This window comes from Eptatretus burgeri, chromosome 3, assembly GCF_056783735.1.
Source record: "Eptatretus burgeri isolate ZD-2024b chromosome 3, Ebu_testis_v1, whole genome shotgun sequence".
NCBI classification, from domain to species: domain Eukaryota; kingdom Metazoa; phylum Chordata; class Myxini; order Myxiniformes; family Myxinidae; genus Eptatretus; species Eptatretus burgeri.
The window spans coordinates 95,419,705-95,434,984 of record NC_140963.1 but is presented as its reverse complement, the minus strand read 5'-3'; the positions used below and the strand labels follow the sequence as shown (position 1 = coordinate 95,434,984).

The 15,280-nt window shown below is 41.6% G+C and overlaps 1 protein-coding gene across 7 annotated transcripts in view; it reads left to right on the top strand.

Moving 5' to 3' along the window:
- Positions 1-15,280, top strand: part of LOC147030487 (neogenin-like) — a 247,021-nt gene that overhangs the window by 60,877 nt on the left and 170,864 nt on the right. For all 7 annotated transcript variants that reach the window (XM_085874613.1, XM_085874615.1, XM_085874612.1 and 4 more), the window contains exon 2: positions 2,099-2,413. In XM_085874613.1, the coding sequence (XP_085730739.1) occupies positions 2,099-2,413 (315 nt within the window). The remainder of the gene's footprint in view (positions 1-2,098; positions 2,414-15,280) is intronic.

Here is a 15,280-nt window from a genome sequence, read left to right as displayed (position 1 = left end):
ATTGGTCAGTCGATTTTGTTATTCTGTCTGACAGATAGACAGGCAGACAGACAGACAGACAATCACCGACAGGTCACAAATTTTAAACCGATCTTCACGAAACTTCACCACATGGTGGAGTTTTACCATAAGCAAGAAGTCTATTGTTTTTGAGGTCAAAAGGTCAACATAGGCCAAAGGTCAACAACTTAGGTGACATTTCTAAAATCTTCATTTTTAATCCGATTGACTTTAAATTTGAAGAGGATTTATATTTCACGTCACTGAATGCAACTCGCAAATTGTTTTTGAAGGTCAACATAGATCAAAAGGTCCACATATGCCAAAGGTAAATAACTAAGGTGGTTTTTCTAAAATCCTCAATTTTCATCCGATTGACTTGAAATTTGAAGAGGATTTTCATATCAGGTCGCAGAATTCAACCACCTATTATTTTTGAGGTCCACATTGGCCAAAAGGTCAACATAGGCCGAGTTTATAAAATTGTCAATTTTCATCCAATTGATTTGAAATTTGAAGAGGAGTTGCATATTTGGTCATTGAATTCAACCACCAATTATTTTTGAGGTCAAATTTGTTTTTTGAATTTTGCAAGTATCGTGCTCTGCATGATGTCGTCTTCTTGTTTGTCTGTTTGTTTGTTTTTTGTTTGTTTGTCCACACAGAACTTTCATGTTTTTCTCCGCAACCAGGAGTCAGATTCAGATGAAATTTTCACCATCGGTGCAACTACTCATGTAAAATGTTTTCATGATAATTATGATGTCATCGGTCATGTGGTGTGGCAGTCGTATTGGAGAAATGGAAAAACTTTTGAACTCTGTATCTCTAAAACCGCAACAAGGAAAAAAATTGAAACTTGGCAAATAGCAAGTACTCCTCATGGGAAATGAGTGTGATTTCTTTTTATAACGTCATAGGTGCCTTTGTTATGACATCATAATTGCATATGTAGAATGCTTCATCCAATCAGTATGAAAATTTTTGAGGATCATCTAGGGATGAAATGGTCCACAAAATTTTTGATGACATCATCGTTTACGTGATTCGGCAGCCATGTTTAAAAAAAAAAAAAAACCTTCAAAAATCTTCTCTGAAATGGCTGAACAAATCGAGGAAAAACTTTACACAGGTGACCAACTATCCATGAGGAACAAAAGGTTCACACATATGATCTCATAGGTCACATGTTTTGGCAGCCATATCGGCTTTACCCTTGAACATATAAAAATCTTCTTCTCCAGGATGGCTGGACATATCGAGGGGAAGCTTCACACAAATGTTCCCCAAGCCATGTGTGTACAAGTTTGTTTAGTAATCATTTAAATCACATGATTTGGCAGTCATATTGGATTTAAGAAAATATTAAATAATGTTTTCTCTGGAACCACTGAATCAATTGACGTGAAACTTCACAATTATGATCTCGTCGTGATGGAGAATACATGTTTTAAATTTCAACTTCATCAGACACATGATCTGGCAGCAAGAATTATTTAATTTTTTGATCTGAGTTTTAAAAATTTATTTATTATTTTGTTTTTTGAATAAGGCTCACTTGGCTGTGCCTGAATGGGTATGAGGGTAGAGGAGGAGCAGCAGAAATGTGAATCCTATGCAGGTTCCTCCTGATGACTTCGTCATTGCTTTTTGCTTCTTTTGATTCCTTCTGATTACTCCAATGCAGGACTGTACCTCTTTGGTCTTCCATTTGATTTCATCAGAATTAATTTTAATCCCATTCTGATTTCAATTGAATAATAATAATTTTAAAAATCGTCATGGTCAGGGTCAGGTATCCGTTCAAAGAGGGGTTGCATCAAAGCGAGACATCTTGGTACCCGGTCATCGCTGCCAGCAGTTATAAAATGGCAGTTCCAATCATGTCTCTAATTAATTACGTTACACACCCGTACATAAATGCCACACAAAATACACAATACAAAACTTCACAACCACCATGCAAAACAAGTCCTGGTGAGGGTCTGCAATCTCTGATTGCTCTTTTTCTTGTTCTGTTTTGACAACAGCACTAACAAATACAAAGTGAAAACAGTAAAAATTAACATGTTGAATTTGTTTTGATTTTTCTCTGCAGGAGTAGCAGGGCTGAAGTTCAGCCATCTCGTGTTTACAGTGGAGCCAACAGACACGGTGCTTGTCAGACAATCACCAGCCCTACTAAACTGTTCTGTGGACTCTTCACTCGGTGATGTGCATTTTGAGTGGAAGCGCGATGGCACATTCCTCAATTTCCCTGCTGATGGGGAATTGCTTCCTGGTGGATCACTGCTCATCCGACGCATCACACATTCTCAACATCAGCGGTCCAGAGAAGGTCTCTATCAGTGCATGGCAAAGGTCGATTCGGTGGGAACGCTCGTGAGCCGGGAGGCAAAGGTCATCGTGGCAAGTAAGCACGGTTGCTGCAATGGATTTGGACTGTTTATTTCTGTTGCTTATAATATTATTCCTGGGTTAAATTTTGCACGAAGTTTTGTTGACATTTGTGTGGTTTGTTGCTGTCATTTTCTTCAATTTTCGCAGTGATGCGTGCTGTAAAAATAAGTTGCTTCCTGGGGAATGGAGATGGGGTGAAATGAAGTGTAGACGGTACTAAATTCCCAGCCTTTTGGCAAGCCTTCTTGTTTTCCTGTACGATAAGATACTTGTCTTAATCCTGCCCTATCAAGAAAAATAGCTCTATTAAAAAAATAACCTTTCAAAGCCTTTCATTCTTGTAATTGCTCAAAATAAGCACTTAATCTGAGGTCATCAGCCTTTATTTATTCACATCAGCCTAAGCTTCTAATGCTGGGAGCAGCAGTGGGTAGTTGGTGAGGGAGGGGGTTGGAGGATGGTTTCCGGGAATGGAGAGTTGGATGCTTGAAATGGCATTTGGCTAGCTCCAACTGGTGAAGAAACCGAGCTGGCTGGAGCTAAATCCAAGTTATATCTGGTCAGATAGACAGAAAGCAGGAACTGATACCAAGGGAATGTTTTATATTTTCAAGGAAATGTATATATGTATATATATATAGATATATATATATATATATATATATATATATATATATATATATATTCAAGAAAATGTGGGCCAGTTGGCCTATCATGCCTGCTCTCCACCTTCTCATGCAAAGTGTTATTATTTGGATAATACCAAACAACAAGTTTGCCCAGTATACTGGCACACAATTATTGCTTTATTTTTGTTTATCAGTGCATTATTGAGGCTCATGGAAGAGCGAGAGCAAAATGGAAGGGAATAAAATGTAAAGGGGGAAACATCAACATCAGAGTAAAAGTGAGCGTAAGATCAAGAGGATGGGGTGGGGGAAGGAAGGACACATGGGGGTGAAAAAGGTGCACACAAGCTGAATGAAACATGCCAAGAAGAGGAAGGTGAAAGTGGTGATGAAACAGAAAAAGAACAAATCAACCAATGACGAACAAATGAAAAGAGGTGAGGGATAGGGGGAGATTGCATAATGCAATGCAATGCAATTGCATAATTGCTTACCCTTTATGCCTGGTGTTGGCTTTATGGTTCGGGTGGCAGGCTTTCGATCCTAGGGTCCTGAGTTCAAATCCCGCTCATCTGTTGAATTAATACCAGGTGGGGTTAACTCGGCCTGTCATCCTTCCGAGGTCGGCAAAATGATTGCCAGCATGCTGGTATACTGCGTCGGAGTGGCGACCCGTCCAGGATTGTACCCAATAGCCAAGGAGACTGCTTCGGCAGCTTCAACGCTCTGCACAGAGTATGGTCCCAATCTCCTTTCCTCTCTCTCCTTTCCCTTTCCAAAAGACACTCTGTGATGTTTCATGTCCACACCTAAATTAAGATGGGACAGCCTGCTTTTGCCCCCATTTGAAGGATGGCAAGCTCGAATATGCTGTGCCCTCTATTGGCAATACATGAGCATAGTATTTTTTATGAGATATCGACACCATTCATGACAGCTCAACAAAACTGAAATATATTGATTCAATTCACATTTATTCGACCTCTACTGGAGAAGCAAACATATATTCCCTGTTTCAGAGAGACTCCACACCTCGTCTGATAAAGAAGTACATGATGTTTTTCACTCTCAAAGGAAACAAAATGTATCAAAAAATGAATACAAATCAACTCAGAAAGTTTCCATCCTACACAATTTGATGCATTTTTGTTTGTCCACATCCCCATCATGAAATTTCATAATATATGACAGCATTGTATGTATCATTACCATCAACACGTGATTTATGGGATTTTTTTTTGGAAACAACCCTTTTCTTCGAACATAATGATCAACATGCAGATATATAATGCCTATGACTGACAACTGACTTGCTGCATTCAACAACGGGAATTGAACTTACCCTAGATCTTACTGGTGCTGACCTTGTAGTTTATAGGTATATGTCAAGTCAGGTCAGGTATGGAAGCTTGCCCCAGAGCAGCATGTTGCCACATCCACTTTCCGCTGGTACTCCAGGGGCCTCCATCTGGCCATCCCCCAGGCAGATGCCTGGCCCATCCCCATCTCCTTGAGATGCTGTTCAAGCTGCTGCAACCATGAGGCATGTGGTTGGCACATTGGCCTCCTCGACTCACGGGGCTCTTTCGCTGAGAGAATCTGGTAAGCAGGATCAGTATCAGGAAAATGAGCCAGATGTCCATGCAGATGCAGCTGATGCTCATGGGCTATACAGGTGACAAAATATGTCATCTGATTCTCTCTCAGCAACCACTCATAGAACACAAAGTCCGACCAGCGAAAGCCAAGGATTATGCGAAGAGAATTGGTACCAAATGAGTTAAGTCTCCTTCTCAGATCCCTGCTCAGAGTCCAAGTCTCACATCTATAGAGCAAGACCAGAAGCACCAAGGCCTAAAAGACTCGAACTGTCATCCTCCTGCATAGGTACCAACAACACCACACTCCATGATCCAGTGAATCCATGACTCACCAGGTCTGACCCAGACGTCTTTTGATCTCTGGCTCATAGCCAGTGGAGACATGAATATCACTGCAAAGGTAAGTGAATCTATCCGTGACATCAACATCCTCACCACAAATAGATAGAGACAAGATAGCAGGTTTGGCTTTGGCAAATGATCGCTCCGGTTGACCCTGCAGTTATGAATCATCTTCCAGCGCCCATCAACAAGCACATGGTCAATCTCCTTTGCCACATCACCAGCGTTGGAATACCAAGTCCAGTGATGAGCCTGTGGATGCTGAAACCATGAACCAGCCACCCTAATTCCATGACTTCTTGCAAAGTCAAGGAATTTAGTGTGATTCTGGTTCACAGTTCCAGGTCCATGGGGACCAACACATGTCTAATAACCATCCCTATGAGTGACAGCCGATGCATTGAAATTCCCCAAGACTGGAAGAGTATCTCGCCTGGGGCACAAATCAACCACAGACTCAAGCGATGCATAGAATGCCTCATTTACAGTGAGATCACTTGCCTCAGAGCAAATACATTGACCAGGGAAACGACACCCAAGGAGTGATGAATCCTTCGTCGCATAATTCGCTCGTTGACCGGTGTTACCACAATTACCATTGGAATCCACTTATTGGACACAACTACAGCAACTCCTTGGGCATGGTAACCATCAGAGTGACCAGACCAGTCACAGGTGTAACCATCCTACATGATCTCACCACTGTCCCTTCTCTGAACCTCACAGAGTCCTGCAATACCGATGTCCAAACCCTGGAGCTTAAGTGATAACAGAGACAGATGATCATCCTTTCTTAGGGATAGGACATTCCAGGCACCCACCGGAAGGGATCAACTCTGGTTAACCTGAGGAGACTGCCATCTGGTGGATGACACCTCAGCACCACCCCGACACACACCACTGCAATGTGACCCAGGAAGGTTACCCTGTCTGTGCTTTTCCTCCCATCATGAAAGAATGGGGGTCCCGAACGCTTTGTCCCATTCCTGTCATCCGTTGAGCTGCCCTGTGAATGGTAACTGCGCAGGAGGTACTCCCACGGAGTGGGTTTTCAGTTTTCTTTGCGTTTTTTTTTTGTGTTTTGTGGAACGAGGTGTTTTATGGTGGCTGGAGTGCAAATCCTGTCACCAACCTTCTTGAAAGATGTATCAAACTGCAGGAGGACATCTGCAGACACAGTTGGGCACCACATATGGATCGCTGTTGGCTTACAAGGAGCTCTTCCACTCTTTGGCAGGTTTTGTTTTTTATCCTGTGTAAGATATATGTAAGATATGTAAAACCATCTGCATTATATGAATGCAGGGGAAAAGCGAAGTGGAGGAGGTAAATTACGAAGTGGTTTTGGAAATGGAAATGGGGAAGCAAAGATAAGAGAGTGGAGAAAATTTGGGGACTTGACAGGAGAAAGTGGGAAAGGAGGTTACGAGGGGATAGCATCAAAGAGTGGAGAATTAAGGGAAATGTATTGTGTGAAATAATGCGGTGATGAAGCATCTAAGATTTTTCTGTTTTTCATTCGTAAGACATTTTAGGGTGAAGCTTAAGGGCACATCTCCACTCCATAGTTTGAAACTTCTTCTCTGTGTCACAAGCAATCCGAATCAGAACAAAGCTCTACGTCTCTATAAGCATAGGCACGTGCTTTAGGCAGGCCTCATTACGCTGTCTAAGCAAACAGCCTATAAATTAATACTGGAGATGCATCTTACAAGAGAACCTTTATAGGGTAAGCACACATCCAGAACTGATGCATGAGCTCACAAGGAGCTCTCAGTATTACTTGCACGTAAAAATAACACAACTAATGTGCCTTTGCACTCAAAACTACTGGACATTATACGACAGTGTCCAGCGAAACAGTTTGAAGACAAATTAAATGAATACACATATCCTGGAGAGCTACATGTAGAAGTTTTATATTGGCAAGATTGCTCATTCCTTGTACAAAAATGATAACTTGTGGCACCTTCAGAAATATTTTGGTTCAAACCTCTTGTGGCTTTTTGAAAGCTGGGAACTTGTGGCTGCTATGTTGATGATTGGTGGGTAGAGCAGTGGGCTGCAGTTCAGAATGAAGATTTGTTTTCGGTATCATGCATCATTAAGGAACACCTTTGGAAAATATGTAACTTTCTCAACTTTGATCGTCACGAGTAACAGCTATTAGTGTTTGTTTCCTTAATGCGCAACCAAGAAAAAGCACAGTTTGGAGATGACTCAAGGTAGGATGTGCATACAATGGCATCTGACCCATAAATGTGATGAACATTCGGGGTTAACCAAGCGTAGCATCCATTTCAGCACCAGTTAAGTCGTGTACAACCGTCAGGCTTGTGAGGCAGATTTTTCATGGCCCTGCCCTGATTCTTACATGAGTCAAATGAGTGGATATGCTGATGACACCTTTGCAGACATGCCTTGAACTTGCAAGTGGAGACACGGCCGATGTGAAATTGTACACCGTTTGGTTTAACGTTACTCTGTGGATGGAACCACTGAGCGTGACTTCTACATATCTTGTGCAAATATTTTTAGTCTGCTGTGTCTAACAAACATTATTTATCTTGCTCTCTACTTCAGCTGATGCAGAACTGACGGTCGACACTAATTATAGAATATGGAGTATATGCAATAAGAAAGAAGCTTTTTTCATACAGTCGAATGCTCACTGAGGATCTTGTGCATTTCACACTTGTAGGACATGGGTATTTGGTGATATAAATGTATTTTTGCATGAATTACAAAGATCATAGTACATGATGGACAAATCGATGCTTTGAGCACCAGGCTATTTTATTCCACCTAAGATAACAGAGTAAATGTATTCATTATATATTAATTGCGATTGTTTACCATGGCATGCATGATCCCTTCGCTGGACTGTATGTCCTGAATGTACAACTATAACGCATTGTATGTACTGTATGTAATTTATGTACACTATCTCACCAAAAGTCATTGCACACATGCGTATGATTTGAAAAAATCAGAAATATTATCAACAGACATGATAAATAGTCTCGGAACAGCTTCATTTTTCAGTTTCATGGCATCACGTCCCAGAGGAAGGAGTGAGGGAGCTCCAAGGAATACTGACAATTGGTTGTCATTCAATACGCTCATACGTTCTAGCCATCTCCAAATCGGCACTAATGGGACATCATCATGAACTGGAAGCATACATGCAACACCATCCCTAACACATCAATCAGGCAGACCAATGAAAATCACCTCAAGAGGGAAGTAACTCTGTGACAAATTGTTAAGACAGAACAGACCTGACTCTTTCATTGCATTAAATTTCCGTGGTGTCGCAAAAAAAATTCATGGAGTCATCGGAATGTCAGGCAAGCATCAGTGCAGCTTGCAAACCTTGCATTCCATGAAATACTGTGAAAGTCTTTCATCAGTGGGGGTCCATTCTGAAGTGTCACATGGCGTAGTGCAATGAACGAGTGTCCTCGAGCCTTGAAATGTGAAAATAAGTTCTATGGAGTGACAAGTCCATTTACACATTGTTCACATTTGGTGGCAGCATCTCTAAGATGTTGGGAACGTCATTTACAAGCTTGAGATCCACGACGACAAAATATGAAACAACTACCTGGCACATAATATGAGGATTGGCAGAGAAATCTACCTCCAACCCATCAAATGGTTCTCGCAATTTCAAGATCGTTTGGAGATTTGGATCCAGGATTTGATTTGTCAAATAACTACACACTAAGGTTTATTTTGCATTAGTCATTACAATAATGTTTCTCATCACTTTTGGTATGAGGATGTAGAACAGGTACATTGGATTATTGGTTACCTTTTTAACCTCAACTTCAAATTATTTGGGTGACCTACCTCTCCTTCTTCCATACCTTGGCAAGGCAGGGTTTTCTACAGAATGCTGTGGAGTATCTCAAGCAATATGTTCTAAAGCTGGGCTATGATGCGAAGGCAATTCCGGCATGCTAAGAGTATGTTTTAAAGTCTATGATAAAACAACACTCTGTCACTTCTATAGCAAAGTCAAGAAATCATCTCTTGTCGGATGATCTCAATATTGTATTGATTAAATTTCCTTTACAGTGATCTGGAAATGCTCGTGTCAGGGGTCGAATCAGGTTGCCATTTTAATATGACTAGCATATAAGACCCGACGCTTCACGGAATACCAATCTTTGTTGCGATGGCTAATCTATGGGGCAAGAAAAAAAATGATTCCTGGGAGATCCTGCCCTCCATGCCGGGATAACCAGCATTGCAAGTTTGCTGTTTCGACACGTGTGCCCATGCACACAAACTGGTCTTTAGTGTGTGTGTGTGTGTGTGTGTGTGTGTGTGTGTGTGTGTGTGTGTGTGTGTGTGTGTGTGTGTGTGTGTGTGTGTGTGTGTGTGTGTGTGTATAAAATTTTATTTTCATCACCGACCTTCCCAGGAGTTCCCTAAATCCACCGTCGCTGTATTTATTGAAATCCATTAATCTGTTCTCAAGTTATAACACGACAAACAAACAAACAATCAAACAGACTGACACTGCTCCTTCTATAATATAGATATGTCCTCAACAGATTCAGGCCAATGCACTCAGAGGCATGTATAACCACGACCAGTGGTTGGATAATCAACAACCATTAATCATCATCATCATCATCATCCTGTTTTCAGTCCACAGCTAGATGATGGCCTGGTTCAACTCATGTTTAGGGGTATTAGCATCCTCACCACTCTCACCAAGTGCAGGTTGGTAAGAGCGTGAGTGAAGCAATTTGTAATTTGTTCAGGGTGCCTGTGATACTTCAACTACTCTTCATGAAAGAAAGATCCTTATCATCCACCAACTAATGATGTCAGATGGGATGCTCAATTTAACATCCTTCTGATGGATGGTGCACTCATTGATGCCTTCCCCTGCAAACGAAACACCAAGGTGGCAGTTTATAGCTGGGCTGAGATTCAAACCCAGGCTGGACAGTTCATAGGTGATTGTGCACACCCATAGGCTATTCTGCCAGCCCCTTTAATGAATACTGAAATGCACATGAAGGATTCATCCATTGATGTAAATTTGTTGCTTTACGAATCCTTATAATTTGATTCTCAGTGATTGAATCATTTTTGTTTGGACCTAACTTCTGATTTTGCATGTGTCGAAAGCCAGGTGAGGATGGGACAACATTGTGCTATGTTTGCATACGTAATAGAGATTGCCCCTTTCAGGGTGACAATTTATGGAGCTTTTTTTTTCTGTGAAAACCTATCGGTAAAGGGATAAAAAAAAATTGGGGATAATGAGGAAATTTTATTTTTTAGCAGGCTTTCGTAAATTTTCAAAATGGTTAAATAATTACAATGCATAGAAACTTGGCAGAAAAATAAAATCCATTCATTGATGGAACAATGAAATCGCTGAGAGCTTTCACTGAACCCCCACCCCCCAGCGTTACTAAAGTGCTGGCTTGCGGCTTTCCTTGAAGATGTAAATTTCGAAGATGTTGACACCTTTATTATCAACTTCAAACAGCCCACATTGTTCTCTGTGTTCCTGATCCACCAGCGAGGGTCGATTTTGTGGGGTCCATTAGCAGTGGAGAATTGAGTCTGTTACTGCCGCCTGTAGTAATTTCCCCGCTTCCTGATGCTCATTGCGATGTTACACACTACACTGCTGACATTGCTAATAGCTTGGAAATTTACATCGCTCATTGTGCACTGCTTCATCTTTTCCTTAGTTGATGCTGTAGCAACAGGCTGTTACAAGTAAACGACCTGTCCGTGCTAACTAGGACTAATGCAAGTTGGATGTTTTAAATGCTGTTTCCCACATCCTCATTTATTAAATATTATAAATATCACACAACATTGGACTACTTACCATATAAGACAAGCAGGATAGCTCAGAGGTATGCACACTCGTCTTTGAGTGGCATAGCTTGGGTTTGAATCTCGATCCAGCTATAAACTGTCACCCTCGTGTTTCACATGCAGCGAGATGGATCCATGTTTGTACCAGCCATCAGATTATGGTTGAACTGAGCTCCCATCTTCCAACATTAGTTGGTGGATGTTAAAGATCCTATGGTGTCTTTTGAGGAGGCGAGTTAGAGCCGACATCTCAAACAAATTCCAAATTCCTGCCACCCTCAGTCAAACTTCAGATCTGGCCAGCCAGTTCAGGAAAAACTTGGGTCAACAACTCTCCCTGGCTGACCACACAAAAAGGAGGAAATGATTGGAACAATTAAAGGAGTAGTAGTAGTCCATTACAGAAGTACTAATATTTGGCATGCAGATATAAAGCAGTTTCTAATGTCTTTTTTAAAAATGTAACAATAAATTCCAGTATGAACGTATTTATATTTATACATAAATTTGTTACATTTCATGCGTAGAAAGTTTTGTTGAATTTTTTATTTTTCACCCTTGACTCAATTTTTTTTTTTTTTTTTAAAGATCTGAATATTTGGAGAGAGTTTCACTTGTGTAGGCCAACAAAATAAGAGGCAACATCTTGTGCTTTCACGTCAGCATGTTCAAAATTTTGAGTGTAGAAATAACAGCGTAGCTGCCTCTTCTGTTCTGTTCATAATTGTCTTTTAATTATACTCAGACGAAAACAAACTAATGGATTTGGGCGAAATGCACATCAATTCGAGCTTAAGAAGACCATATTTATGTGTTTGCGATAAAATATAAACTTTGCGATTATCTTCACCATTCTAATTCGAAGCCTCGTACTAATTCTACTTCTGTCTGTCATTATGTGAGTCATTCGGCCCATTAGTATGCAAACTTGTACTGTAGAGTGTAGATGCACACCAAACAGAATGTGATTTCTCGCAGTACATAGATCTTCATATTTTTCAAATGACGTCAGCCCATCTCACAGTTTGAGCCATTTCAAATTCCGGTGCTGTGTTCAAATTTGTGACACGTTTAGTTTGGACAGAGCCAATCCTTCCAGAGAGTCGATGGTATGCATTGCATAATTGAATACTTTTTTATTTTCGATAATACTTTTGCAGTGCCTCATGGCAATTTTTGATTTACATAATCTTTCGGACATCTGCAAAAAAAAAAAAATAAAATAAAAATGCAATCTAGAAGAGGCACTAACCTGATTTTCATTGCCATATCTATAATAAACCTGAGACGGATGACCAGAGTATTATTATGACCGTTTACTTTTAACCTCTATTTTCAGACAGAGCAGACGTGGGCATGAGAGCAGATTTATTTTTCAGCATTACCTAAGGCTCATGTGTTGTCGTTTTTTTTAAAACTTGTAAATCGGATGTATGTTGGTCTGTAAGACAAGATGTTGGTTGTGAGTCATCTTTATAGCCATTACCAACTTTGTATGAGTGCTTTTGTGGTTGTGGTTGGACCGGGGGTTGGACGCTGAAATGGCTTTTACAATGCCGCCTCTGTAAGCAAAGTGTTTTGGAGTTCCGTGCCAACCTTGATAGTCGCAGAACCCACAGAGCAGTGGCACCCTGCCTCTCAGGCAGAACGTGTCTGTGTGCGGAAAATGAGTGAGATGAAGTCCAAAAACAGATGCCTCATTATCCGCTGCCCATTTTCACGATGCTGCCACTGTCGTTCTGTGCAGTAAATCCTTTGCTATAATGGCGAATTCAAAATTTACTGGCAATAAAACAGTGCCTGAGAAGACAGGCGTGAGATGGCTTGCAGAGATGGAAATGTCTTATTTTGTAAAAGGAGATGTAGACAGAGCATCCTCGAATAATGTATTAAAACCTTGGGTTTGACCTCACAACTCCATATGAAAAACATATAAATGCATACCATGTCGTGACCTTCATTAAATCATTTTTAAATATCATCTTTATCGTGAATGGTGAACATTTGTGTGGGCCATTCACACACTCTTTTTAAAAAAAATACATGGTCAAGGCTTGCGGAAGAGCTAAGACACAGAACAGATCAGGACACAACATAAAAAAGGAGCAGCAGGAGAAAGGGGAAATGCCAACAGCAGGGCTGAGGGAGAAAGGACATGGACAAACAAGGGATGCAGTTAACAATGAGGGGTAAGAAAGAACACAAGAGGTAGACAAGATGGATACATAAGTGAAATTTTGGGAGGAGTGGGGGTGGTTTAACAGTTGTATAAAAGATCATGATTTTGGATGGTGGATGACTTGAGATGTTGGTGAACAGTTGTCTCGAAGACCTGGAGGGAAGAATGAGATTAAAGAGAGTATGGAAGGCAGTTCCACAGGTGGGGGAAAAAGGAGGAATAAATGAGTAGAGGTGAGCAGTGGTTCTGGATTTAAGCAGTTTCACAAGGAAGGGCTTGCTGGTGGACCACATGTATCCTACAGATTCCTGGGGGGGGGGGAAGCACAAAGGCAAGAAATGAGGTGGAAGAAGACAGCGAGGACCACCAACCTGTCACCGATGGTGAAGTGATTGGCCCATTGACTCCGCTTCATCACGAGAGATTCCATTGATCTTGAAAGCCTTGGTTTCCATGGCAACAAGCTGAGCAAGATGTGAGGCAGAGGAGCCAGGCCAGAGGGGAGTGCAGTACTCCATCAAGCCATGAATGAGAGCCTTGTAGGTGGACATGGGCTCAGGTGTGCAAAGGAAGAACTTTGCACGATGGAGGATGCTCAGTCGGTGTCTGGCTTTGGAGGCCAACTTTGAAATGTGGCTTGCCCAAGAGAAATCATTGCCAAAGAGAGATCAAGAGACCGAAGAGTTTGAGCAACTGAATCTCTTTGAGATGGTTGTTGAGAAAGTAGATGGGATGGTTTGTGGAGCGGTCCTGAGAGAGAGAGAGAGAGAGAGAGAGAGAGAGAGAGAGAGAGAGAGAGAGAGAGAGAGAGAGAGAGAGAGAGAGAGAGAGAGAGAGAGAGAGAGAGAGAGAGAGAGAGAGAGAGAGAGAGAGAGAGAGAGAGAGAGAGAGAGAGAGAGAGAGAGAGAGAGAGAGAGAGAGAGAGAGAGAGAGAGAGAGAGAGAGAGAGAGAGAGAGAGAGAGAGAGAGAGAGAGAGAGAGAGAGAGAGAGAGAGAGAGATATAGATAGATAGATAGATAGATAGATAGATAGATAGATAGATTGAGATTTCTCAGGATTGAAAGACTTATTCCAAGTGTTTGACCGGTTTGTGATTTTGTCAAGGTCTGAGGAGAGTAAAGAGGCTGCTGCCTGTCTGTCAGAAGAATGAGGGATGTCACGGCAGAGAGTGGAGTCATCAGCAAAGAGATAAGGAGGATTTTGAAGAGTCAGTGGGATCATTGATGAAGATAAGGAATAAGATGGGACCTGAACTCTGCCTTGAGTCACTCCAGCCTTGACAGGGAGAGGAGAAGAAATGGTTCCAATGAGAGCCACAAGTTGGCTATGAGAATGGAGGAAGCCAGGACTCCAAGAGTGGAGTTGGCCTTGGATTCCATAGGCAAACCGTTTGGAGAGAAAGGCAGGATGACAGACTGCATCGAAAGTTGGAGATATGTCCAGAGAGATGGCCCTGATCTCATGTCTGATATTGAGGGCCTCCACCATTGTTGGGAGAGTAGACCCAGCATGTCCAAGGTTGAGTGACCAGGTGTGAATCCGAATTGATGATCTGAGATGAGGCGATTGAAGAAAAGGAATTATTTTATGTCAAATGTGATGATGGATTCCATGAACTTGCTGATGATTGGAAGTAAACTAATTGGGCCGTAATTGATGGGATCCAATTTTGCACCTTTTTAATGTCATGCTATGATGTTGGCTGATTCCCAAGCAGATGGAAGATGACCTCAGGTAAACGACAGCAGAGAGAGGAAGTGAAAGAGCAGCAGAGCAGATTTTTAGGACGTGTGAGTTGGTGCCATCTGGTCCAGTTGCAGAGTCAGAGTTGAGGGTTGCCAGAAACTCTTCCACCTTCTCAGGTGTGAAAGACAAATCCAGGAGCAGTTTGTTATGACTGGGAAAGGTGGGGAGAGAGAGAGAGAGAGAGAGAGAGAGAGAGATAGAGATAGAGATAGAGATAGAGATAGAGATAGAGATAGAGATAGAGATAGAGATAGAGATAGAGATAGAGATAGAGATAGAGATAGAGATAGAGATAGAGATAGAGATATATTGATTACAAGATTTTTAAGGAAATATGGCCTTCTCATGAGAGGAGTCGGTACTGGTGCCATTGGAAGTGAGGGAAGGGATGGAAGGGGAGCATACAACAAGGACAAGACTCGACAAGGCACCACCAGGTTTAGAGGAGAGAGAAAATTTCAAAGCTCTTTCTTGAGATTGGACAGATGTTGTTTTCTGGCTCTCCTAAGATTAGACACACACT